Source organism: Ursus americanus, chromosome 24 (genome assembly GCF_024610735.1).
Source record: "Ursus americanus isolate L20-20 chromosome 24, mUrsAme1.1.p, whole genome shotgun sequence".
Classification (NCBI taxonomy): Eukaryota; Metazoa; Chordata; class Mammalia; order Carnivora; family Ursidae; genus Ursus; species Ursus americanus.
Genome location: NC_142150.1, coordinates 7,427,038 through 7,454,147, shown reverse-complemented (window position 1 = coordinate 7,454,147; position 27,110 = coordinate 7,427,038). Strand labels below are relative to the sequence as shown.

Here is a 27,110-nt window from a genome sequence, read left to right as displayed (position 1 = left end):
CTCCTTATCCACCACCACCCTCTCAGCACGCTCCTCTCCCTGCCTGGCTTTATTTGTCACGATAGCAGTTCTCACTGCGCGGAACCCTGGTATCTCTGTTCACTTACTTGTCACCGTCTCCTCAGCAAATGTGAGCCCTGCCAGGGGCGGGGTTTGTCCTGCGTTATTCACCTCTGCATCTCGCCGGGCACAGAGGCGAGGCTCAGTGAGTGGGAATTGCACGGAATGGCTGCAGCTTTTGGACGTGGAAGCTGTGCCATTTCAGGGGCCTGTGCTCAGGAGACCCGGCCCGTGGCCCTGCCCTCTTCCCGCCGCCTCGGAGGAGCCCAGGGCGGAGAGCCTCCGCTCCCCGGGGCTGACAGTGATGCCTGCTGCTGCATGGTGTTTGGGCCAGCTTTGCCCCTGCACTTCTGCGAGGCCTTGCCTTGGGTCCTTGGTTTCTGCACTTGTCCACGGTGGGTGGGAACACCAGCCACTGTGTGAGCTCACCAGATGGTTCTGGGAAGGGCTCAGAGGTCCCAGGCAGAGGGCTCGGTTTCCATTCAAGGAATCCTTCTCCTCTTTCCTGGTGGGGATTGATTTATTCCAGGAGCTCTCTCAAAGTGAGCATTAAGTGACTGGCCTGTAATTTCACCATCATTTTTAGGTTCTTGACAGATGGCACTGCGCGTGCCCTTTCTCAGGGGACCTTGCCTGTCTCATGGGAGCTCTCAGTAATCATAGTGACAGCCAGTGCCTTAAAGTGCTCTCGGATGTGTGCCAAGATGAAAGTGGCCCATTTTGAGGAATCTTGGGTCAGCTTTTTCCTAATCCGAGAGTGACTTTTTACTTTACGAGGAAGCCTCATGTGGCCAAAAGAGCCTGAAGAACCAGGTTCAAGCTCTGTTTGGCTGCTTTTTGGCTGTGTGATCTTAGGCAAGTCACATAACCTCTCTAGGCCTGAATTTCCGCATCTGTTAAATGAACATCATGATCTCTAATTTGTCTGCCTCACAGGGATATATTATGTCATTTGCTCATTCACACATTCCTTTTTCACTCCTTTACTCGATTATTCAATAAATATTTGTTGAAGAGGCACAGGTGAGGGGAGGGCACTCTAGGCAGAAGGAATACTGGAAACAAAGGTGTAGAAGTGGGAGGTGCCCCTTGGCGTAGTTTGCTTGGCTAGGGGCCAGAGAAGCCGAAGGGACTGGAATCATTCAAGTGTACTAGACATGGGTCCTTATTCAGGCCTCACGTGTGAGCCATGGAAGGAGCAGCTGAAGGTTTCTGTGGGGGTGGGGGGTGGTGGTGACAAATAGGAACGATGAAAGAAAGGCCAGGCCTCAGGGTGGCTCTCGCAGGCTCCTGGGCTACAGCCTCACACTGGCCTGCCTCAGGCCTCATGTCTGTGGCTGATTTTTAGGTCCTTTGGCCCTATCCCCCATGAGCTAGGTGACCAGCGGAATGCACAAGATTGGTAGGGACTGGAGTTATCTGGCTCATTGGTCTGTCTTCTGGGGAGCTGTCCCAGGCCACATGAAGGTCGCTTAGGAGGAAGCCATTATGTTGCCTTAAATAGGCCTAAAAATGAGCAGCTTGGGGGCTTCTCCCACACCTGCCCGAGGCAATGGAGGTGTGTGGGGAAGGGCTGCTCACCTTTACCAAAGACACACTGGTATGCCAGGCGCTTGCCAGGCTTGACAGAATCATCTGTTTGCACAGAGTTTGCTGAGGAAGGCTCACTCCCGTTTCACATGGCAGGGACCTAAAGGGAGACTAAGAGATGTGGGCTCCTCCTCCCTAGTGACTGAGCCATACTCTGCTCCGCGTGCAGCGGGGGCTCAGCAGCACCTCCTGGTCAGCTCGAGGCTGTGGTGAGGGTCAGATAAGACCCAGGGTGTGAAAGCACTGGGTTTGTGGGCTGGGAATTGTTGTGTGCACGGGCAGGGAGTCACGGTAGTACCGCCTCCCAGTGAAATTATTTGAGATTTGCTTGGGTCCTTCCTGCTTGGGCTGATAGAAGGTTCCAGCCTTTGGTTTCTCCTCTCCTTGCACTTTCTTCCAGCCAGTCCCAGAGTCAGTGGGACCCTTCTCCCTTTTAAGCCCACAAATCTGAAGGACTGTTCTTTTTTTTTTTTTTTTTAAAGAAAATTAACCCTGTAGTACAACAGTAACATCAAAGTGAGCTTACTTTTTTTTTTTTTTCCATTTTGGTGAAAGCAGTAATAAGTCACAGAATTTTAATGCTGGAGGGGACCGTCTTCTTAGTTGGGAAGCCTGGGGAAGGCAGTTACACAGCTAATGGGGGCAGAGCTAGGACTGGAACCCAGTGGGACCCTCGCCCGGGGCCTCTTTAGTGCCCCACATCGCCCCTCTTAAGGGAGACTTCAAGTGCTTCATCGCCTTTCTGGAGGAAGAATCCAGCTTAATAAATTTCATTACACCAGCCCCTTTATGTAACAGGGCTGTTTCCGGGTCCTGGCAGATGGTCCATAGTAACAGTGCTTTGCTGATTTGGTTGGAGCTGATCCTATGAAATGAAAAATCCTGTGTAGCAGATGCCTTTCCCAGTCCCTGGCCATGGAAAAGTCAGCCTCTCCAGGGAAGGCACTGTAGCTTTGGTTACTTCCCGTCTCTGGTGTGATTAGAGGTGAATACCACCGGTGGGAGACTTAAACCGTGTCAGCTTTTCACAGGAGGTCACACTGGTGACTTAGAGTTTCTTGGCAGGTGGGGTGCTGGTAAAGGGTGTTTCTTCTGGTGCTGGAGGGACAGATGGGAGCGGGGAGCAGAGTGGGAGGGAGATGAGCAGATGTGGAAGGGAAGGAAGGACAGGCTGTCCCACCATGTATCTGGCCTGGTGGACCTTCACACTTAGGAGGCCATGCACTTCCAGATGAGTGGCTTGAATTTAACTGCCACGTTCGTCACACACGTCAGCCTTGACCATGGACTTGGATCTCGGGCCTCCCCCAACCCCTTGCATTGAAATTATTGGGCCTCCAGGTCTCCTGATTCTCTTGTCTTTCCTGGTGAGTGCTTGATCAGAATGGATTCTCCTCAGTGGCCTCCTCTGGTCATGCTCATTAGCAACACCACTTGATGCAAGTGGGAAATCCCCAAGCCATTGTCTGTGAAGTGGGCGTCACTTCTAAGGGCCTCTCCTGACCTTGTCCTGCTGCTCAGTTCTTGCCCTTAAAGGGTCCTCACACGAGGGGTTGGGAGAGTGCTTCCCTATTTGAGAGTGCAGCTTTGTTAGGACACCTGTCATGAAGAGCCTGGAAGAGTTTCCCGGGGGTGGGGTTGGAGGAAATTTGAGAGGCACCAGGCTAAGTCATGTCCTAAGACATTCTCGCTGGTGGAGCATGCGCTGACTGGCATCCCAGGATAGGCTCCCTCCCCTCCTTGCTCCTGCCCCTGCTGAATTATATGCCCGTTGAAAGAGTGGGGGCGACCTTTGTCTCCCCTGTTTGAAGATGTTAAACTGGGCCTCTCATGAACAGAAAGCCAGTTTCTCTTTGGAGTGCAAGCAGTGTTTCTGGGGGGTTCTGGGATCTCTTGGGATTTCCGAGCTGGAGCCCTGGCTTCTTCCTTAACAGCTTTAACACCCAGGTGAGGTTTGCTGGCTTCCCATCCCAGTTTATGGTTTGTCTCTGGTCCTGCTCCTGCAGGGCCTCGGGGTGGGCTGCAGGGGGAGCTGCATTCCCGCTGCCAGGGGCTGGGATTTCACCGGCCTGGAGCGTTCCTCTCTGCAGGCTGGCGTGCTTGGGAACTGCGGCTTTCCTCGGCAAACCAGCCTCTCAGGTCTCATTCCCAGCTCCAGCCTCCAGCTTGGGCATTGTGAGTCATCAGCAGCAGCAGAAAACGCGGCCTCACCAACAGCTGGGTGCAGCGCCTGGCCTTTTTTTCCCTTCTTTTTTGGTAACTTCATAGAGACGGAAGCTGCTGCTGACCTTTTGTAACGGACAGTGACTGAAGGTGGAGTCCAGGGCTGGGGCGGCAGCTCTAGGTAGGGAGAGGAGGAACCCCGAGGAGATGGGGTAGGAATATGTGTCTTTTTGCCCCCCAGCCCTTGGGCCTCCCAGGAAGTCATCCCAGGGAGAAAGGCAGTGAGGGGCTGTGCGGGCCTCACCTGTCTCTCTTCTCTGCCAAGGAGCCCAGAAAGCTTTCGCTGATGCAGGTAGCAGTGGGAGCTGTGAGAGGTTGACTGAAAGAAAGAGACTTCTTTCAGAAACCTTGGACAGGATGGAGTAGAAGTCAGGGTGGCCTGGGTTCTAGTCTTGCTTTGCCTCTAACTCGCTATTTACCATTGGGTAAGCAAGTCACGTTCCTTACTGGGCCTCCGTTTTCCCAGCCAGAAGCGGATGGATGGTTGAGTTAGAGTGCTCTGAGGTCGTTCCTTCCTGCTGCAAGTGAGTTTGTCACCAATGTAAAGAATTTTGAGCCTTGATCCCATGACCATCTTGAACATCGGAAACTTGTAGCTACTTCCCCAGCGCTCACCGCATGAGGACATAGGCATGACTTCTACCCTCTGAGAACTTACAGGCTGTCTTCTTCTTTCCTCGGCCCACGAGGCAGTACAGAATCTGCTGGGAAGCAGGGAAGTGGGATTCTGGTTCTGGCTCTGCCAAAACACATCGTGTGTCCTTGGGCAAATCACTCCTCTCCTTCAGCCGCCTTTTCATTTTCTGTAAAGTCAAGGGATTAGATTCGCTTCTTGGCTTCACCTCCCCCCACCCCGTTCCCCTGCCCCCACCTCCACTTGAGCCTCCTACCAGCTCTTCTGCAGGGCGTGATTCTTAGCTGCAGAAGCCCTGGGGTATAGTTTCCTTTCTAGCTGGGAGGGAGAGAAGCAAGATTATTTTTTTAATTACGCAGCTAAGATTAGGCAGCAATCTGCATTTTAAAATGTTATTAATAAGAGTCTAAAAGTGTGTTAAGAAACTCTGGAGTTTGAATGTGACATGAGCTGAGAAACATCTGCAGAGCCTCCAGCCTTCCCCAGAGAATTTTCTCCAGGCGCTCAGCGAGTGCTGGGTGTGACCATTAGCCTCTTGTATGCCCGGATTCCTGGAGGAGCAGGGAACCCAGGCATCCAGCCAAAGCAGCCCCCTGAGAGCAGGGGCTCATGGCCCAGCTTCTCCTGATGGTTCTTTGCAATCTGGCTTTAGACAAAGAGTGATGGTCGTGGTATTAATAATGCCTCTGTTGTAGTTTACAAAGTATTTTCCTGTTTGTCTCCCTTACTTTTCATCACAGTCCTGAGAGGTAGTTAGAGCAAGTTTCATTGCCCCCTCAGTTGGCTGAGTTCTCTTAAAGATTCTTCCTTTAAGCAAGGCGGTGTGTCACAGAGGAAAAGCCCCAGATGGGAAGTTGGGAGCTGGGTGCTGGTCCTGGGCCTCCACCGCCCTCCCTAGCTCTGCCTGTCCCCTTTCCCTACTGTGTGTTCTCTAGAGCACTTAGAGTCATTTGCCAGGGCATATGTTTTATACGGTTTTCGGTCAGTTGCCTGTCTTACCCTCCTGCCCCCAACCCCGTTTGAATATTAGCTCCATGAGGGAAGAGAGTTCTGTAGCCCCTAGTACCTGGGACAGCACCCAGCATATAGAAAGTGGGCAATAATGTTGTGTTGAGAATTGTGAATACCTGGCTCTGCTTCTAAGTAGTCATTGTGACTTGGAAAAGTTATTTTCTTCAGTTTTGTCTTCTCTTTGGGGGAGTTGGATGGGATGGTCTCTGATGTCCTTGGTGGCATACAAAAGTCCACGGTAAGCGCGATGCCTAGACCTCTTTTTTTTCAATGAACATTGAGCACCCGCTCTGGGTCAGGCCTTGTGCTGGGTGCTGGGAGGAATATAGAAAAAATAAAAAAGGATCACTGCTCTTCACCCCTTAGTGGGTGTGATGGTTAATTTAATGTGTCACCTTGACTGGGCCATGAGGTGTCCAGATATTTGGTTAACATTATTTTGAGTATGTCTGTGAGGGTGTTTTTGGGCGAGATTAACATTTACATCATGGACTGAGTACAGTTGGCCCTCCCTAATATGAGTGGGCCTCTTCCAATCAACTGAAGGCCTGAATAGAACAAGTAAGTCCTTTTTTCCCCGAGTGAGAGGGACTTCTCTTGCTGCTGTCCTTCTGGGACATTAGCTCTTCCTGCTTGACAGCCTTTGAGCTGAGACATTGGCTCTGCAGATTTTGGACTTGCCAGCTTCCATAATCATGTAAGCCAGTTCCTTATACATCTCTCTCTCTCTATCCTCTTAGTTCTGTTTCCTGGAGAACCTTGACTAATACAGAGGGCGACATAAGACCTGTCATCAAAGAATCTTGCATTTGGTGGCATAGAATAGTTGTTGGAACAAGGTACGAGCATCATGCCAGTGGCTCCTAAAGGAAGGGATGTGGAACAAGAGGATGACGGGGGCTTTAGGGAGGCAGTGGCGTTCGAGCCAGGCCCTGAAGGGTGAGAAGGATTTCTGGAGGTAGAACGAGCAAAGCCCACAGGCATTATGCGTTGACCAGCATTGCAGGCTGGAGCCCAGCATGACCCTAAAGCCTGGGAGGGAGGAAGTGAGGTATGCCCTTGACAGAGGGGCAGGCGTCCAGCATGGAGAGAACAGAGGGATGGTGTGGAAGGCCAAGGAACCTCTTAAACAAACTAGGACCCAGTTTGGGAGAAGAAACCATTCCTTCCCTGCTTTTGTCTGGGAAGCCCCAGCCCTGCGTGGTATAGATAGTCCTGTAGCTGGTCTGGGGCCTCCTCAGGGTGCGTCTGTCTTGACTTCTATTACCAGTGCTCCCGATTTGATAGCTAATAGAGTCAGTGATGAAAAAATGGAGCAGCTGCGTGGAATGCCTGGCGTGTTGTGGGCTTCTGATCTTTGCCATGTAGGCCAAGGAGGAAGCTCGCTCAGTCACTCAGCAGTCAGGCTCTTTGTGTCCCTGTGACCCTGAACAACCTCCAGAAGTCCTTGGGAATGTTCCCTTTTGAAGAGACCGTGTGACCCAGGGAAAAGCAGTATGTCCTCTGCAGGGCAGTGACTGGGGGCCCCATCGCTCGTGCCACCAAGCTGTCCCACTGACAGCAGCAGGAGCCCGAGCTTGAGACCTCAGCTCTCCTGTGCTTTAAGTTCTCCGCCTGTAATTTGAGGATTATAATGCCTACTCATGAGGTGTTTCTGTGGACTAAATGGGAGAGTTTAGCATAAAAGAAGAGTCCTCAGAATATTAGCTACTACTATTATTATCATCATAGCTTTGCAGCATACGAGCTGTGTGATCTTGAGCAAGTCATTCAACTTCTGTGATCTGTTTCTTTATCTGTAAGAGGGGGTTCACACCAACCATTCAGGGCTGATTAAAGTAGATGACTTAATGGCAGTGCCTAAAGTCGAGTTTTACCCAGAGTCAGTTCTCTGTAGAAGTCTCCCCAGTACCCTACCTTTTGTTCATTCTCTCTCCTTTTCAGTTGGGCAGCCCATGTTTGGAAACTTTATTCCTGCATTAACTTCAAAAATTTTAAACCTTTTTATTGGAGATGTCATCCATGATACAACTTTGGAAACTAAGGAAATTTTGCTAAGGAATAACAGGGTATATAGTCAATCCCAGTCTTCAGTTAAATTGTTAGCTATATGAGTGGTCCTTTTTTTTTTTTTTTTAAAGATTTTATTTATTTATTTGAGAGAGAGCAAGTGAGCACAAGCAGGGGGAGCAACTGGCAGAGGGAGAGGGAGAAGCAGGCTCCCACCTGAGCAAGGAGCCCAACATGGGGCTTGATCCCAGGACCCTGGGATCACGACCCGAGCCAAAGGCAGACGCTTAACTGACTGAGCTGCCCAGGCGCCCCAGGAGTGGTCTTTTATATTAAAGCGGATGCTTTATTTTAGGACACTGGTCAGACTAAATATTCTAAGGATGCCAATAAAATTGGACTGTACGCCACTCATTTTGACAGTGAAGATTTTTAGACATCGTCATTGAAGTGTAGCTCAGGAATGTCTCAGAGACCATCTAACCCAGTCCTCTTATTTTATGGTTGGGAAGAGTAGACCCCTGGAGGAGAAGGGACCTGCTCAAGATCACATAGCCTAAAAGAAGCCAGGAGTAGGATCCAGGTCTTCTTCCAGGTTAAAGCTTCCTCTCGCTTCCCTACTTCTCTCTTCTCTTTCCGTAGCTTCCATTTATTGGTATCACACGGTACTTCAGAGGCCTCTGATGTGCCGGATACTATGCTCGAATCTTACAAAAATCCAAAATTCCAAGATGGAACCTTCAATGCTCTTTTGCTTCTTTGGTTGTCCATAGAGACATTGACCCTAAGACATTGGTAGGTGGGCGTTGGCTGAGAAGATCTGACAAATTGGTAGACATTGTGAGTGGATACTGGAAATTCTTGATAGGGCTATGGCGGTGAGCCTGGAGAATGAGAGAACTAGTGGCTAACATTTACTTCGTTGCATACTTTTTGCAAAAATATCCTTACAACAACCCTAGAAGTAGATGTTATTATTTCTGTTTTATAAATGTTGAGTAATTTGCTCAAGATTATGGAAGCAATGAATGATAAAATCCAGTAGTTAATTTCATTTGTTTATTCTGGCAACAAATATTCATCAAGTATCTGCTTTGTGCTGGGCATTGTTCTAGGATGCAGGGGTGAGCGAAACCAGACAATCCCCGAAGCCACAGAGCTCACTCTCTGGAGGGGAGGCAGATGTTAATCAAAAGTCTTCCTAATGAGTGTACAGTTATAAACTGAGAGAAGCGCCCCAAGATGAGGAACGTGGTTCTCCCAGATTGTTGCACAGAGGAACCTGGTCTGGATGGAGGGCTCACAGAGTTGAAGAGGCAGTAGGAGTTGACTAGGTGAAGGGGATTGGGGTGGTAGAGACAGCCAGGGACAGAGGGGAGTGGCATAGCCGCCCAGCGGAAGAGTGGCAGGGCACATTCATGCACACTCACAGCCTGGTGTGACCGCTTCTGCCACCTGTGCCTTGAGCGCTCTCCCTTTCCACTCTCCTCCTCCCGTGGGAAGATTAAGCTGGCAGACGCCAGTTTGATCTGCGTGTGACCAATCCTTGGTTGTTGTCATCTGCACCTTTTTATAAAATCTCTGTCCACGTGGCAGAACGAAGAATGAGTTACAGAAATCAGGTTCTTAGACTTCACAGACTTAGAATTAATAACCTGAGAGTAACGGATGTTTGTCAGCAGATGAATTATAAATGTCACAAACTCCTAGCTAGAGAGCGGCTCACTTCTTACCTTTGTGTGTGCTCTACAAGGGTTCCTATCACCCTGGAATATGCTACGGGAGAGACTAAGGGGCTATATGGCCTTTTCTCTGCCTTGACCCAGGGGTGTGCTTTTTATAACATCTACCTCTGCTGACTCCCTCTGATACCTTCAATGACACTCTGTTCCCTTTTGGGACAGTCTCTTAAGAAGTGTAAATGTTCCTTCTATTACACTGTAATCCATCTTCCTCTCACCTTCAGGACCCCTTTCCCTGGAATGGGGTAGAAATTCCCCTTCCCTGAAGAGCTGGAGTGGCTTCTTACCTGCCTTTACCACCATTCCAAACAGCCCTCTGATGGATGCTGAAGGAAGCTGCCCCCTTGAATATTCACTAGCCCCCCAGCCTCCTGACCCCCTCTGCCCCTGCCAGGGCTTTGCACAGAATTGTCTTTATCCTCACTTACTTCCTCATTGTTTCTTTTTTTTTTTTTAAAGATTGTATTTATTTATTTGAGAGAGAGAGAGAGTGAGAGAGAGCTTGTGGGCAGGTGGGGGGAGGTGAGGGCCAGAAGGAGGGTGGAAGCAGACTCCTTGCTGAGCAGGGAGGGCATGGAGCTTGCTCCCAGGACCCTGGGATCATGACCTGAGCCTAAGGCAGAGGCTTAACCATCTGAGCCACCCAGGTGCCCCACTTCCTCTTTATTTATATTTGACTATTTGATAAGATGTTTGCAAAAGGCCTCCAAAGAGTTAAATCATTTAGTAATGAAATAATATTTCATGATTCCCATTGATGGGACTGCAGATCTGGCATCTTTGCCCTTTTGTCTAGTTCTTTTAATGGCACCACCACCTTCCCACCAACGTTGAAATCCCGAGATTTCAGAGTGGTGTTCATCTCCTCCTGTTCCCTTTCTCTGACATCCGATGTGGTGCCAAGCCTTGCAAATTCTTAACTTGCTTTCCCCCTGTGACTTCAGCCTTAGGTTCACCCTGATCTGTCTCAGGCTTGTGTAATTGTAGTGACTTTCTTCCTTCCCTTTCGCTTACTACTGCTGTGCCTTTGGATAAGTGCGTAGTTCCTTGTGCATTAATGGAGCTGGGAAGAGTGATACACAGGATACCATAGAGAGAATGCTTAGACCAGTACATAGCACACAGTAGGTGTGACACAAGTGTTAGCTATGAATATTCTTATTACTGGCCCTCCACCTTTATCAGATGCGCCATCGCCAAATATTTCTCTGACCAGGCCCCACCCCTGCGCCCAGTCTGCAGTCTCACCATGGTCTAGTTAGCAGCAGTTCCTAAAGTGAGCATGTGAGAACAATTGCCGGGGTGTGGGATGAACAAATTATGATTTCTTTTATGTATTTTTAATCTCATTCTTTTAAATTTTCTACTTTGTGAGTATATTTTACACTGTATATATTTAAATAAAGGTATATATGTAATTGGTGTATGTATATAATACAAGTGTATATTTCAATAAATAGATGACTGTGTGTGTGTATGCCGGTGTATATGTGTGTATACATATATATGGTATGTCAACAAATATTTTACTCATAAGGGGGTGCAAGCCAGCAAGTTTGGACTGGTCTAGAAGGTGAGATCCAGACTCCAAGCCTGGCATTTCCCTGTGGTGAACCCAGCCTGCAGTCCTGACTCACCTTGCAGTCCCTCTTCCTCGTGGCCCTCCCTCTCCCCCTGCCCCACCTTGTGCCTTTTGGTTCTGTCATCGCTCGTGCCTTCTCCCCACTCCTAGAATATTCTACCTCATTCTCCCATTTTCTTTTCCTATCTAGAAGTTCACCTTCAGTGTCACTTGTTCTGTCAAGCCTGCCAGGACGATTCCAGCCTGAAATCCTCCAAGGTCCTTAGGCATTCTTTGTCAATGGTACTTGGCTCCTGTTGTGTTCTGTGTTGTGTTGGGATCTTTTGCCGCCTATACCTAACGTCTTGGCTCCATAGTGATCTTATGTTAATTCGCACATGGACCTGCCTTGAAATGATATTTTATTTGCTGACTTTATTTTCTGCTGTTGGTCCTTTTTCTCATTTATCTGAAGACATACACCTATACTTTTTGGATGACATTAATGTATGTATCTTTTATCACAGTAATACATAATTCTTGACTATAAGGAAAAATTCATTTGTTACATTCTGAATCTCCTTGGATTTGACAGCATGCTTCTGCTTGAGACATTTTTGTCGACAGCGCCTTAGTGAACATTTTTTGTATGTGGATTCATTGTTTTCATTTTAGTCCAGATGACCTAAAGTCATCATTCTTGTGTTAAATGCCTTTATTTCAGCACTTAGAGTCCTGAGTTCTGCAAGGTGTCCTGGGAAGTGAGTGGGGTACACAGAACATACCCTTTCGATCTGGACTTTCCCCCTCCTCAAATACTGTTAGGACTTGACAGCAACTGAGCAGTCATTGGAGCTACCAGTGGTCTTGGAGTCAGAAAACACAGGTTTTAATCTTGATTCTACCACCTGCTGGTTGTTTGGTCTTGACCAAGTCATTTAATGTCATCTGTGAAATAAGTTTAGTAGACCTTATTTTGTAGAGCTATTTTGAGGATTAATTGAGATAGTGGCTCTGAATGTGCCGGGCACCTAGGAAGTGGTCAATAAGTGTCTGTTTAAAAGACAAGGAAAAATAAGAATCTTCTGTGTCTTCTGTGAGCCTTCTGATGCAGGGTATGTTTTGGGGAGAAACAGACAGCTTCAGAGAATGTACCTTCCTGACTGAGCAAACTTAGGCAGGAGAGTGAAGGCCGGACATCCAGTCAGCCTGATTTTTGGGCTTGTCTCTAATAGAATGTCTGTGGCCTCCTCAGGGAACATGAGAATTAATTAGTTAATCTTTGTAAAGTGCTTTGAAGGTGAAAAGTGCTATGTAAGTAGAATGGTTGAATTGCTATTGGAGATGGAATAATGGCGGCACCATATCCTGGCAGTCTTGCCTGCCTTGGACATCAATAATCAACAGGAGAGAAGATTCTAAGATGTTTTACTTGATAAGAGAGGATTCATTGTGGGATTTGTGATAACGTAGTTCTTTGATTGTCTTGCAGATAGCAACTTGCCAGTTCTTTCCAGCAGAAGAATGTAGGGTCAGTTAAGAAGTAACAGTCTCATCCTCTAGCTTCTCGGGACTCTCCTTTCTAGGGCAGTCTGGTTATATGTCCTACCCAGCTCAAGTAGAGTGACAGTTTGCTAGTTTTGGTTGCTTTGTGGGTCCTGGGCACATGGGCTTTTTTGTGGGTCCTACAGAAGTGAGAGAAGAGTGTTGAGTGCTGGTATTGGTTATCCATTGATACAGACCTTGTGTGAATAAACAATACAGAATGGTGCCATGGGCTAGTAGAAGGAGATGTGGCTTAGCTGTGTCACTGTGGGCTGGTCACTTCTCTGAACCTTAACTTCTCACCTGGTAAATGGGGACGTAGTAGTTGATGAGTACAGTAATAAAGGTGGCCCACAGGAGGGTGGGTTTCATCCTTTCTGTGAGGGATTGAGGGGTCAGAAAAGGTTTCAGGGAACAGGTGGTACGTGAGCTGCACTGTGCAGGTAGAGCCGTAGTTTATTAATTGAATAATGTAAGGACAGGGCATCCGTGGCGAAAGGAACAACACGTGTGAGGCCATGAAATAGCACATCTGAGTGGACCCACTCCCGGTTCCTGTCGTATACCTGCTACCCCATGGGCTGCACAGACTTTGTTCCCTCTGTGAGGAAGCTCAGAACTTCTTATGAACTCCTTGGTATCTAGGTGGTGTCCGTGAGCAGACTAATCTTCTGAACTGCATCCCTTCAGTATTCTGACATTTCCCCCATGAGTCTGTGGTTTATTGTAGCTGACACGATAAACCGTATGTTGGATATGGGGCCAGATGAAGCTTTGATACTAAACACAGTAGTATCATAGTAGTAGATTTGTCTAGAATTTAATATGCATTGCTTGGTGTTTTGTCTCTTAAGCAAAGTTTTTCTTTGTTAAAATAAACATGTATAAAGAATTTATACAGCGCACATGGTTATGCATATTTATTGCAGAGAATCTGTTAATAATCTATGCCTCATCGGATTTTGCATTTCTGTTGAAATAACAAATGTGGCACTTGGTACAACTGAATGAGTTTGGTGAATTTTTTCTTATCTGGGAGAAGAAAGGCATTTCTCTTTTTCCAAACTCCATTTTCTTCAATCATCTTCTGCGCTGGCCAGCTTCCCAGGTGGTGCGCCTGGGGGACTGAGGCTTTCCTGGCTGTAAGTGATTTTGTCTTTTTTCCCTTCTCTCACTCCCTCCCTTCCAGCACACATAGACACTTGCCTTGGGACTATGAGAATTGCTCGTTTGGGTAAGAGCATTAGACTCTGAAGGTCCTCTTGTTGTTATATGGAGAAAAAACACACAAAACTGGACATTAATTGTGCTAGGAGGAAGGTGCTAAGAGATTGTGGCATGGGGCAAGGCAGAAGCCTCAAGGACTTCAAGGTGGCTGACGGCCTGGGAGCAGACATCTGGGTGAAGCGCAAGGAGGGTTGGAGAGGCCATAAGGTGTGGTCAAAGAGTTCCCTGTCACCCTGTGCCTGTCAAAACACAGGCACACGGGCTTTGAAATCTGCCTCCACTGGAATCCAGCTCTGGTGTCCACGGCTTGTTTGATCTTGGTCATGCCATTTCACCCCTCCGAACCTCAGTCCCCACGTCTGTGAAAGTGTGAATAGTTGTGCTCTCCCTACAGGAAGAGAGGATGGCTCCTGGCAGCTGGTACTAAAATAAATGTTCACACTTCCTCTTGTAATTCATTGCCTGCCCATGAGAGCATAGCTGTGGAATGTAACCTTAATTCAACTAATGTTTGTTTTTAGAAACTGGGAAGGTGTTTACCTGGGGCCGAGCGGACTATGGTCAACTAGGGAGGAAGTTGGAGTCTCATGAAGATTGGAAACTACAAAATCAGGATCCGTCGCACCCCTGCTCAGGACCTCAGAAGAGCATGCCTTCCTCTCTGCATTGCTTAACAGGAGCAGCTGAGGTAGGAAGTGACTTTCCATTAGAAGTGATGCATCTCTTTTCCTTGTCTTGCATTGAAGCGTTTACTGTGGGCCTACTATGTGTTTCTAGTGGAGACATTGTGGTGGGTTCCATGCAGGACTCTGAAGGGGTCCTCGCCTCAAGTTCCTTAGGGTCCAATATGGTAGAAAAGGTAGAAAATCTGGTTAACTGTACTGCAAGGAAGACTGTGTGTAGCTCCTTTAGAGAGATTCCAAGTACTCTGGGTCTGCTGCAAAGAGTGAGAGATGAATTCAGTTTCTGGGGATTGGGTTAGGCCAGTATCACAGAGGACATGGCTTTGAGCTGTGCCTGGGAGGATGGGTCAGACTCCAGCAAGCAGCTGTAAGAAAGAGGAGGACTTTCAGGTAGGTACAATAGCAGGAACAGGGTGAAGCGAAGAAAGTGTTCGGTGGACCATGGTGGTTCAGTTTGGCTAGAGCATGGGGTGTCTGTGGAGGCGAATATGAGGTAGTATCAGAAAGAGGGTTGGAACCTGACCAAGAGGGCCTTTATACTGAGCTGAGTATTCTGCACTTCTGTTTATATTTCCCAGTGTGGAAGATATTGTAGTTCAGTTCCTTATTCAAGCCCTTTTAATTCCCTGAAATGTCTTGAATTTCTACATTTAAGGCAGGAGTCTTAATTTCTCCAGGGTGTGTGTTTCTGTTACTAAATTTTACTTTACTGCTGTCCTTAAAAAAAAGAAAAGCCTAGGTTTCTGAGAAGAATGAGGAAGGCCACGTAGGAAATGTGCCTCTGAACCCAAGTTGGCTTAATGAAGGAATTCAGTCTTCATTCAGAGTCTGTCAAAAAAATTAATAAGCTAGCGAGACTTCTGTAATTAGCATCAGACTAATTACAACCCTCTTCATACCTAGAGGGCTTCCCTTCCCCCGGGCCCGCCTGGCCTCCTCCTTCCGGGTATGTAGGACGGTTCTCAGTTTTTGCTTCACATCCCAGACCTGCTCCTCCTGGGCCTTTCCTTAGTGCTGGGGTTAAGTCTGTCTGTCTTTCTCACTCTTTCTTTAATTGAAAAGGCACTCATTTAACAAAACCACAAAGGCAATTTAGACATGGTAATAATAATGATAATGGTAATGATAATATTAATAATAACAATAGAAAAACCCTCCCTAACCTTAACTGCCCTCACAGCTGCATTCCTTTCTGCACGCACACGGACCCCCTTTATAAATTTAGAGCGCTGGCGCTGATGACGTTTGAATTCAGTCTTCATTTATTTGCTCACAAATGCTTTGCTTTTTTCTTCCTGATTTCTAAGGTCATTTAAAATGGGCCATGGAACATTATATGAGTCAGAGGTTCTGGGATTTTCCAAACTATTCTTTGAATGTTGGACATTTATCTCATTTCCTCTTTTTTGTCACCGTGGTGGACTCTGCAGTGAACACCCTTTTGAACTGTTTCTTTAAGATACAGTCTTGGGGATGAAATTGCAGGGGCAAAGGCCATGAACATCTTTATGACTTTTGCTGTATTTCTCTAGATTCTGTTTGAAAGAAGTTGACTCTCCCAGCTGCGAATGAGGGAATGCACTATTTTCGCTAGTATTGTCTGCTTAGCCAGTGAAGGTGCCGAGGGCTTGGTACCGAGTGCTTTAGACCCTTTCCTCTTCTCTGTCTTTCTCAGAACATTTAAGACTTTGTGGTCGGGTTAGCATAGCAGAGGCCCAGAGGCTTCATGGATTTTTCTGAGTCTCTGGTTTCATTGGCAAGACGAGGACCATAATGCCTACCACAAAATGTCATCAATGAGGACTACACACAGGGTTCTTGGCATGCGGCTGGCACTCGGTAACTGTTGGGCCCTTTCTCCTCTTTGCCCTTTAATACCGTGTGGTGGCCGTTGTGTGTAGCACTGTGACAGATATGGCCAGTGCACATCTATAATCTAAGAGGCTGACATCGAGGTGACTTTGGTTAGCTTCTTGGCGGGGCCGAGGAGTTGGCTTGAGCCCTGAGCCTTGAGGCAGCTTCGTTTTAGTGCTCCCTCCATGTCTGCTCCAGTCTCTGGGGTGCTGGTGTGTATACTTGCCAGTCTCACTGCAGGTTCAAACCCCGGGCTGTCTCCTTTTGGTAAATTTGGTCTGGGAATTATCCCTGCTGTCGATGTTCAGGTCAGACCTGTCAGACATTTATTTGCCTGAGGCCCAGAGCTGGGCCAGGGGGCAGCTCTAAGCTGCTAGGAGTGGATTCATCTTGGAAAAGATAAAAAGCTCTAATAAATTAGGTGTTGCCCTGGCAGGGGCTTGCCCAGGGAGGTCCAGGGGCACCTGGGGAGCAGGAACAGCCTTGAACTAAGCTAATAATTCCTGACCTTCAAGGAATCGAGTGTGGCCCATGGCTGACCAGTTGCCTTCTTCCATGTGCAAGGGATAAACAGAGTGAGGAGCGAGGTGTCTGGGATCCAGAGTGACAGCCACACAGAAGGGAGAAACACAGGTGGTATAAGCATCACTTTTTGTGAACAAAGGAAAGCAAATAAACACAATGTAACTTGGTGGTTATTGTGGACCAGGCAGCATACTAAAAACTTTACATGTATTATTTCATCCTCACAATAAATTTGGGTGTGAGTGTTATAATCGCTGCTTTATGAGTAAGGAGACTTAGGCTCAGGATGGGTAGGTCACTGGCCCCAGATCACACAGTAGATAAACAGTGGGGCTGGGACTTGAACTTGAGTATTTGAAGCTCACATATTTTCTGTATAGATGAAGTTGCATCTGTCCTTTTGCATATGTATCCTCACTTGGATAACAGTTCCGGGAGTCTGGGAGGCAGTCTCTGGTCCCCTGAGAGTCTCAGTTCTTTCTTCTGAGCCATGTCTCATCTCCAGCCTGAGAAAGACTTTGAGATTGTAGCCCTGGCAGGCCTTTCTTTAATATTCTTACAGTGGTGAAGACTGTGTGTTTCATGCTCTATCAGCTTGGCCTTGGATACTCGGCCCCTCTAGCCACTCTTGGAAAATTTCAGGTGTAGCAGAATAATCGGGATTAATCCCCCCATGTACATATCAGGGCAGAGTGTGTGTGTGAATCACAACAGCTTCCCCAGCCCCAGGTGGGCTGTCGCCTACACATTTCCCATGGAACCTTGGCTCTAAACTCTGCCCAAAGGTGGAAGCCTGTGTTTCACAGTGGGGCAGAGGTGCTTGTGCTCACTTAGTGGGTATGTTGGGGCTCCCCAGGATTCAGAAGCAGCTAGAGCTGGGCACCCAATGTGTGCGTGGGACCATCAGAAGACCTGCTTGACCGAAGGCAGACAGCCTGTGAGGGGATGAGGTCCAGATTGAGAGTCAAAAGACCTGGCTTCTAGTTTTGCTTCTGCCCAAATTGAGTGAATTTGGGCAAGCCCCCTTTCCTCCTGTACCCTTAGTTCCCCTCAGATATAGGTGGGGGATATTAGACCAGGTGATTCCTGATGATTCTTACAGATCTTAGAGTCCCTTCCATATCTGATTCTTATTTTATGGAAATGATCACTACTTAAAGTTATAATGACTCCTGCCCCTGGTGTCCCTCAGGGTCATAGTCAAGATCACTTGACCCCTAGCTGCTGGCTCAACTTTGGCAGACCTGGGCGTTTTAACTAAACCAGATGTTCCAGGCTTCAGTAGCACTTGAGCCTGGCTCTGCCTCTTTGCCTTGGCTCTGTTCTCTGCCCTTGTTCCTTATCCCCAGGGCCTCCTGCTCCAGTTTAGGTCATTGGGATTTAGTGTGATGTTGCTGCCTGGTCCCCCCAGGACTTGCCGTTCAGCTTTGATTGCTGTCCCTGTGGCTGTGACCTTATTGCCAGGGGCAGGCAGACCTCTGTGACAGTACTTCCTGGGTTCCCCACTTGCTGCCCCCTCTGCTGGCTCTGTGTGTGTTGTCCCACCTTCCTGCTTTCCTTCGTTTACCTCCTTCTTGGCTTTGGGATCTTGCCTATTGCATAGTCAACCCAGTAAACATTGGTTGACACCTGCCACGTGCCTGCAGTGGCCACACAGTGGCGGTGGCGGGGGCGGGGGTGGATACAAGGATAAAGAATCCATGCCTGTGCCCTCAAAGAACTTCCAGGTTTGTAAATAAATCCTTACTTTACAGAGTGGATGTGCTATGAGAGGTGTGTACGGAAAGCCAAGAGAACAGGGAAGATGGAGAGATTTACACTGAAGACACCCATGAACAGAAATGTTGTTTGAACTGGGTTCTTAAAAATGAGGAGGAGTTTGGCAAAGGGAGAAGGACATTCCAGCAGAGGGGACAACATGAACGGAAGCTGTGAGTCTAGATCTGCGCTAGCTCCTCAGCTGCTCGGGATGCCTGCCCGTTCCAGGGGACCAGCCTCGTTTTGTGGTCTCGCTGTCTGTCTGGCCTGTCCCATCCCTGCCATCCATCTTTCTGATAGGATTACTGTCTGAAGGAAAATAACCTCCATGTCCCTTATCTCATTTGCTCCCAGCATGATGCTGTGAAATAGGCCAGACTGGAAACGATTATACTCCTTTTACAGTTGAGGAAACTGAGGCCCAGAGAGGCTAGCTAGGAATTAGGAGAGGGCCCAAGACAAACAGCCTGATTCCCAGGGTTTCGGAGGGCCTTGCTCTGGGCTCAGTCTGCAGCCATGGGCCTGAGTCATGTTCCTGGTTTAAATTCTGCCCACGTTTGGTTGAGGAGCACTGAATCCCAGTCCGGGAGCTCAGCGCACATATGCACGCGTGCACACACACACAGACACACACACACACACACACACACACACACACACACACACACACACACACACGGAGCCCTCAGAGCAGGAGCAGGAAACGTGGAAATAAACAAGAGTTGAACCAAGGATTGGGTATTGTTCAGCCCAAAAGCCATCAACCCTGACTTTACTGCAGGACTGAAAGTGTTTGTTGGAGGACCTACCTGTGCACTGGGTCTGGGTGAGATCTGTCAGAACGAGTGGGAAAGAAGCTATTTTTAGTCTGCAGAGTCACTCACTCGGCTGTGCTAGCTGAGGTTTGAGCCAGTCCCCTACGCTTTCCACAGGGTTATTTCAGAAGGAGAAATACCACTCGAATGCTGTGTAAAACCCATTAACGAACCTGGAAGTTTCCAGGGCGGCTTTGTCCTGCAGCTCCCTCGGAAGGCTGCCCTTCCTGAATGACCTTCCTCCTTTCCTATATTTAATGCATTTCTAATTTTAAGTTTGTGTCAAGACTGTGGGACTTTGGTGCCCTAAATAACACAGAAATCTACCACCAGCAATCAGCTGAGTCCGGAGGGCTCTGACAGAATTGAACACAACCCGAAAAAGCATCCCCAGGTAGCTCTCCCGTAAGTCATCTCCAGCATCATTGCTGTTCTTAGAGGAGCAGGAGGTCTCTGAGACTGTGCAGCCCTGCGGCCCAGACCTTCCAGGTGCAGCAGGCTTTGGGCCTCCCCAGATGGGGGAGCAGTGTTCACCCAAAGCTGGTTTTGTTGGGAGGTGAGAACAGCCAGCACATCTGTGTGCAGCGGCCGACCCGACAGGAGGCATCATCGCACAAATAAACGTCAGAGCCACGGACTGGGTTTGTCCCTGAAACACTCAGGAGAGAGAGCGAGCCACCAGCCAGGGCTGTTTTGTTTGAAGGGATGGTAAAGGCTATGACACAGCAAGCACGTCTCTACTCTCTGCTGTTTTCTTATTTATTTGTATTTATCATCCCTTCACACGAAAATACCGGATCTGGGAGTGCAAGGGCCTTGTCTGCCTCCTTCAAAGCTGTGTTCCCAGGGCCTCGAGTAGCTCCCAGCACCTCGTGGGTGCTCAGTGGATGTTTGCTGACTGAATAAATGAAAACAGGACGAAAGAAAGGGTTTCAGAGATACATGACCTTCTTCAGGTCACCTGCACTCTCCCCCTGCGGTCTGCGCTTCCTAGACCCGGGCCAGTGCAGGAATAGGCATTTGCATGTTTCCAGGCGTTTGGGCATCACATGTCCTGCGGAGCCAGAGAACAGAGCGTCTGACCCTGTAATATGCTCGAACAACCCAGAAGTTTCTTACAGAATCTGTTGAGGATGAGGCTTATCGTCCTTTAGGGCTTCACAGTTTACCAAGCACTGCCACGCATGTGTGTCTTCGGTTGTCCGTCTTTCACCTAGCAGATGCTTATGTGTGCCTGTCTGTCCAGGCATAGGCGGATGGGGGGAGCAGGGAAGGCTGGAAGAGTTCCTGTCTTAGGAGCTCGTGAGCTAGTGGCAGGGCTAACATCAGTTCATTACAGGACGAGCTGAGCGTGACAAAGACTGGAAGAGAGAGTCTGACAATGATCCCATCCCTACCCATGTCCTTGGGGACCTTTTCTGTCTTGCATTTTCAGCCCCTCTGGTTCTGTTGGATCCTGCAGGGCTGGGGTGGGGGGTGGTTGGGGTGGGAAGTGGTGACTGGAAAGGCTTCCTAAATTGGAAGCTTTGACATTAAATTATTTCTCAAGGGAGCTAATGCAAAATAACAGGGGAATCTTGGCAAGACCTTGCATTAGGAGGAAAGCAGAGGAAGAGCAGCCGGCTAGAGACTGTGTATTGACAGGAGAGGGAGAAAGCAAGCCAGGAACCGCGGTGTTCTCAGAAACTCAGGAAGTCTCAACAAGGAGGTCAGGGAGGTCGAGGCTGAGAAAAGACGGCTGCGAGGTTGTGGTGACACCTCTGAGAGGCTTGAGCTGGGACACGGGGAGTGAGGGGATGGTGAGAAATGCAGGCTGCCGGTGTGAACAACCCTGCCCGGATTCAGTGGCCAAAGGAGGATGAGAGAACAAGTTCAGCAACTGGGACGGAGCTTGGTTCAAGTTAGTTTTGTGAACTTGGGGAAACTGGAGTGTGTGAGAAGGCCGAAGGAAAGGATGAGAGAGAGAGTGAGTGAGTGAGCGAGTGAGCGAGTATGAGCTGTGAGCAACGATGCAGGAGGCAGGGGGCCTAGCTGGAGCAAGGCGCCCCAGGGAGATGAGAGGGGCTTGGAATCTCTGTGAAGGGGAGAGTTCTAACAAGACGCAAGGACACCTCCTCATAGCACAGGAGTCAAGAAAAAAGGGGACGTGTGAAGATGGAATTTTTGAGGTGGAGAACAGAAATGCTTTCATTGAAGTGTGTATATCTTTTGTCATCGTGTTACATGGTAGTTTTATTTATTTATTCGGTAAATGTTTACTGCACCCGAGTGTGGGACGTGCACAGCGCGGGTGCCAGGAATTCACAGAGCAAAGACAAAGTTGCTGCCCGGTAGCTGTCACACGGTATTTATTAGTGCTTCAGTAATTATTCATATGTCCATCTCTAAATCACACACTGAGTTCTTTGAGCACAGACACTATCTTATTTATCTGTGTGTGATGAGGGCCCAGCTTAGTCCACAGCAAGGGATTGGTGCGAATGTGCTGAGGAAAGGGCGAGATCCCCTGCTGGGTGGTTTCAGTCGTCCTGGTTGGACTGAAAGCCAGATTGTCTGCTGCCGCGATGAGGTTAATGTGGGGAGGGCTCCGGGCAGGGACGCGTTGGCTTTACTCTGTAGCGATTCCATCCGGCACAGTCTAGCAAATGCCTGGAAATGGCCCAAGAAAGACACTATTATTGGCTCTGACCCCTGAGTGGTGGGCAGGGCAGTGGTGGCTGCCCTCATTCCAGGGGCGAGGGAGCAGGTGTTCCAAGAGAAAGCTGTCATGAGCTCCAGGTCACGCAGCACATGGTGACACAGTGCCGGGGCTGGAACCCCGCGCTCGGAGCCCTCGTTCTCACTGCCAGCCCTGTCTGTACCCCAGCAGCTTCCTCTCAGGACAGTTCTGACGCCAGTGTGGCCCTGGGCTCTGGCTTTGGCTCTGGCTCTCACTAGGTGATAGTTGGGTCTGATGGAGACCCGGTGGCTCTCTCCAGACTTGCAGCCCGGGTCAGTGTCTTCTGAGAACAGCAGGAGGAAGAGGATAGCCTCAGCAAAGACCAGGACAGTGAAGTTAACCCACGACTGTGGGAAGCCATAGCGCTTGCTGGAGGGGGGAGGTCTGAGGGGCAGTCCTGAATGTGGAGTGAGACCTGGGTTGGAATTTCTGCTCTATCACCCACAATCCTTGTGACGTTGGGTCAGTCAGACCTCTCCAAAGTGGGAGTAATAATACCTGCTTTATCTTGCCCACAAGATTATTGAAGTATGCAAATAAGATAGAGAAGGGTTTTTGTAGACTCTAAAGTGCTGTCCAAATGTTATTGGGTTCACGGCATATGAGGTGCTCTGTGCTTCGGATACGGGTTTTGTTCTAAGTATGGGTCGGAGCTGCTCTTCTCTCTTAATCACTCGAGATCTTAGGAGCGACACAGAACCGTGCTGGACCTTGTGATAAACACTTCTTAGAATCAGAACCAGTGAACATAGCAGAGGCCAGATGCTTGGTAATCCACGGCCAGCCTCCATGCAGGGCCACAGAGCGTGGATTCCTGTCGAGGTTAGCCATCAGTGTTGACAGCAAGGATGCTTCTGGCTTGCTTTCTCCCAGCTGCAGAGGAAATTCATCAGCACTGATTTAAAGTCCCAGTGACCTCACGTGTCACCACCGTGCTCTGCAGCATGACAACTGCCCCAGGCTGCACCCACGGTCACCCTGGAGCTGACCAGCTGTCTTTTGTTGCATTTGACCTTGAAAACTGGGCTGTCCCAGGGTGGAAGTAAACCACGCAGAGGTTTAGAGTGAAAACAGAAGCTAGTGAGGGTTTCAAGGAGGCTGTGGCGGTTTGAGAGACGTGTGAGCTCTGTGAAGGCCGGTTGGCCGGGGGACTAAAACTGCCCCCATCTCTGCCGCCATCCCTCTAGCTTGGGCCCTATTATCTGCCACCTCATTTCAGTGGCCGTCTCTCAAGTGAGAACCTCTCGTCTCTAGTTTGGCTTCATCGCAGCTGCCCCCACCCAGCTGCCGGCACGATGTACTACTAAAATCTAAATCCGATTTTGTGATGCCCTTACATTTTGACTCTTAGAAAATACAGAAAAAAAAATTCATTCCCACAATAAACATTTATTGGAAACCTGCTATGTAGAAGAAAGTTACCCAAGCCTTTAGAATATAGAGGAGGATAAGGCCCAGCAGCCTCTGCCCTCAAGGGGAAGGAGAAACAGTCTGTAATCCCCACAGCCAGTGTGCAAAGAATGGGATTATTAGAGCGTATGTTCCAAGGTTGCTGTTGGCCTTGTTCACCACTGTATCCCCATCATCATGATTAGCGGCTGGCACATAGTAGGTGCTCAGCAAATAACTGACAGGGATGAAAGTGTGCCCTTACTTCTCCCATCGGGAGAAGTCCAAAATCTCCACCTTGACATAGGAAGCTCTTCTTGATCCTGCCCATCAGAATACCCAGCCTCACCTTCTAGCAGCCTCTCCCATGGTTTTCTGCACTTCATCTATACTGAACCAACGGAATTATCATGCTGTTTGATATGTCTGAGTCCTTGCACAGGCTGGTTCTTCTGCATCCGTTTGCCCTTGGCTGCTTGGACAATTGCTACTCATCCCCCAGTGGATAACAAGGGTGATATCTTACGTTCATCTTAGTATTCCTGCCATCCGGCCTGAAAATCTGCTCCTTTTTTCTTTCTAGATTGAGTTTTTCTTTGCTTGGTGTCATTACCCACTTTCCTTGGCTCTGTCAGGCTGCTGTCCCTGAAGCTCTTTTCCACCTTCCGTCTACCTTCCTTGTCTCTGAGCCCTCTTCAGATTCCAGATCTAGAGTTTGTTGGGTGCTGGCTGATGAACCCTGGCCTTCCTTTTGTCTTTCTTCAACATCTTCTCCCTCTCACACCAGCCCTGTCCAGATAGCTGGACCTCTCTGCCAGTTCCGCGTGTACACAGACTTCATACTAAGAGCAGGGCATGGATTTTGCCAGTCTCATTACCCAGGGACTAGACTCTGTGTCCTGGACCCTGATCACTGTCCGGGACCTTGTTCTGAATGGCTGATTCCTCACTGAAATGCCATGTGCTCGATTCGGAGGGTTGCTGCTGCTCGGAGCTTCCTGCTTGGAGGCCCTTTTTGGTATTGGCACTGGTCCAATGCGCTGTCTCTCTGCCAGGCCCCTTTGGGTACTTTATATTGGAAGGCTGTTTTAGGAGCCAGTCCTGTAGTCATCCCTCTTTCCAAAGGCTATTGCCATTGAGTTTCCAGCCTCTTCTTGGCATGTAATGTCTTGAGCCGCTGCCACCGAGGCCTTGCCTGGTAGGAACCCTTTATTTGAGGTAGATAAAGAGAAAACATTACTCTTGTCATTTCCAAGGAAGCAAAACGAGGCCATTCTGTTGGGATGTGACCCTCAGAACCCAGGACCCCCATTGGTGGAGGGACCACTGAATTATGACGAGAAGGGGAGAGTTAGTCTTGGTGTGATTACGTAACTCCCTTTTGTGATGCAGTGGCTCTCTCTGTGGGGGCACTGTCAGCGGTGGTGGGGACCTTCTGCACCTTCAGATGACTGTTTGGAAGGGAGCTCTTTTCCCTGAATGCGTGGTATCATCCAACACTGGGGGAGACTGGCTGTGGGTAGCAGAACTAGAAGAAATCAGATATCTTTGCAAAAGGAGCAGCTGCTATGACAATCAATTGTGAAGCTTTTGGCTTTTCAGAGAGGCCAGAAGTGGAAGGGGAAAGGGAAGCAGGAGGCAGAGTGGGAACCCGCTTGCGGGCACTGGCAGGCTGTTTGTAGCTCCCGTGAGGACCTTGCCATGTGCCGCCTCAGGAGATCCAGCTGGCTGGGCACGGTGGCTCCCGGCTGCTGAACAAAATGTAGGTCGTTGTAGCCAGCACCCCCAGGATTGTGTGAGGAAAGTTCCTCACTCTAAAAAGGTAATTGAGTCATTCCAGAGGATCTTCTTTGTGGTTTTATTTCCACGTGGTTCCTTTTGAGTGCGATTTTTTTTATTAATAGCCTGGAGCATGCATATCATTTGAAGACAGAGTGTGTATCAAGGAACAACAAACAGAAGAGGAACTTGGAAGAATCAAGAGACTTAATGTTGTGGTTTCGTTCTTGGACAATCTGCTTCACTTCTCTGAGCCTCAGATTTGACGTCTGTGTATTAATACTTATTTGGCCTACCTCTCCAAGTTGTTGTCAAAATGATGTTGTGAATGTAAAAGCATTTTGTAAACTATGAAGCAATAAATGTAAGTTATGTTAGGAGATTTCTTTGTCATATCCACCCTTCTCTGGGTTTTCAGGAAACTTCAATTTCTTATAGCTCATTGGAAATTGTTAACTGTTATTGTAGGGCTGGCATTTGATGTGAATCATTTCCATGATTCTTGTGTTCCTCTTAAGCCATTAGTACTTGCTGAGTACCCAGGGTGCATTCAAGCTGTGAACTTGGACTATGACAATAGGGAGGACACAGAGTCCTAAAACTTTCTAAATGGGATGTGATTGATAGTATGAATCTCCTACAGGTCAGAGCTGAGGACCTGTGACCAGAGAGATCTAGAGGCAGTATCAGGGAAGAGTTGATGGCTGAGTCTCTTGAGTCTTTGGGGGATCTTCTTCGAGCAGATGACCTTTGAAGGCTGGGTCAGACTGAATTTGGTGGTTGAGAAGATTCTTTTTAGGTTCCTGAAGGGTCTCTGGGAAGAGGCTGGTTCTTTCTGAGGTGCTAACCCTGAGGATGGTATTGATAGGCTTGAATGCCCAGTTAAGAAAGACTTGATTGGGAACAGTAGGATTTTTTAGAAATAATAATGATAGCTCCTGTATGCTGATCGTTGACTGTGTACCATGTATGGTGCTTAGCACTGTATAAATATCACTTTGAATTTTTACCACATGCTGGTGAAGCATATACTGTTTTATTCCCATTTTGTAGATGAGGAAACTGAAACTTGGCGAAGTTTGTCTAAGGACACAGCTAGGAAATAAAGCTAACATGGTGGCTGTGTTGTGGTTAGAAGACATACAGGTGCCTGGATGGTGGTTTACTAGGCCGGAGGACAAAGAGGTGACTGTGAATGGTGTTCACCCCTCTCGTGCCAGAAGACGTAGAGCCTGTGACAGCTTATTCTGATCTCTTTGGGGCCGAGGCACAGGCTAGGAGAGGTGCGCAGAACCACTAAGTGGCTTTCCTTCCTCAGAAACTGCCACTTTAAAGCTGGGACAGTGAAGTGTGCCTTTGAAGTCCTTGTGGTCCCTTCTTGGGCTTCTGTTTTCATTCAGAGTGGCAGCAAGGATGAGCTTCAGAGTATCCCAACCCCAGCTCCCTCCTTACCTGCAAATCCAAATTGTACCACTTCACAAGGCTCAGATTAGAGTTTAAACAGTTGCATTTTTGGTGGACAATTCCAGTCACCATTTCAAATAGCATCTCCTGGAGGACAGATACTCTGTCTTGGTTGCAGCCGTATCATTCGTGCAGGGCATAGTGCCTGTCAGAAAGCACATGGGTAGGATTTGTTATGGAATTGAATGGAAACCTCTTCTCACTTAGAGTCTGAGTCACTTGTTGCTATTTGATTTTACTCTAATATCTGATCACCTCATGTGTGGTGGTCTTCCAGAGGAGAGCATATGGTGCTGCAGAGTGGGCCCGGTATTTTAGGATTGTTTTGGACCTCACACCATGCCGGGCAGGGGGCAAGGGGCTAGGGCACACAGGAGGGACCTGGAGAAGCCTTGGGGAGAGCTCCACCCACCCCGAAGGCAGCTTGGGGAGGCCTGTGGTGGGGTCGCTGTGTTGGTAGCTAACAGAGTTGTGATATATTACTTCTGGAGGGAGAAGAACAAAAACAGAATGCTGACTCC

General features: G+C 48.5%; 1 protein-coding gene across 6 annotated transcripts in view; it reads left to right on the top strand.

Annotated features, from left to right (window-relative positions):
- Nucleotides 1–27,110, top strand: part of SERGEF (secretion regulating guanine nucleotide exchange factor) — a 217,676-nt gene that overhangs the window by 33,174 nt on the left and 157,392 nt on the right. For all 6 annotated transcript variants that reach the window (XR_006779473.2, XR_015721542.1, XM_045796613.2 and 3 more), the window contains one exon: nucleotides 14,125–14,291. Coding sequence is in view for 4 of the 6 variants with exons in the window: in XM_045796613.2 (XP_045652569.1) it covers nucleotides 14,125–14,291 (167 nt within the window). In the remaining 2 variants the exon portion in view is untranslated. The remainder of the gene's footprint in view (nucleotides 1–14,124; nucleotides 14,292–27,110) is intronic.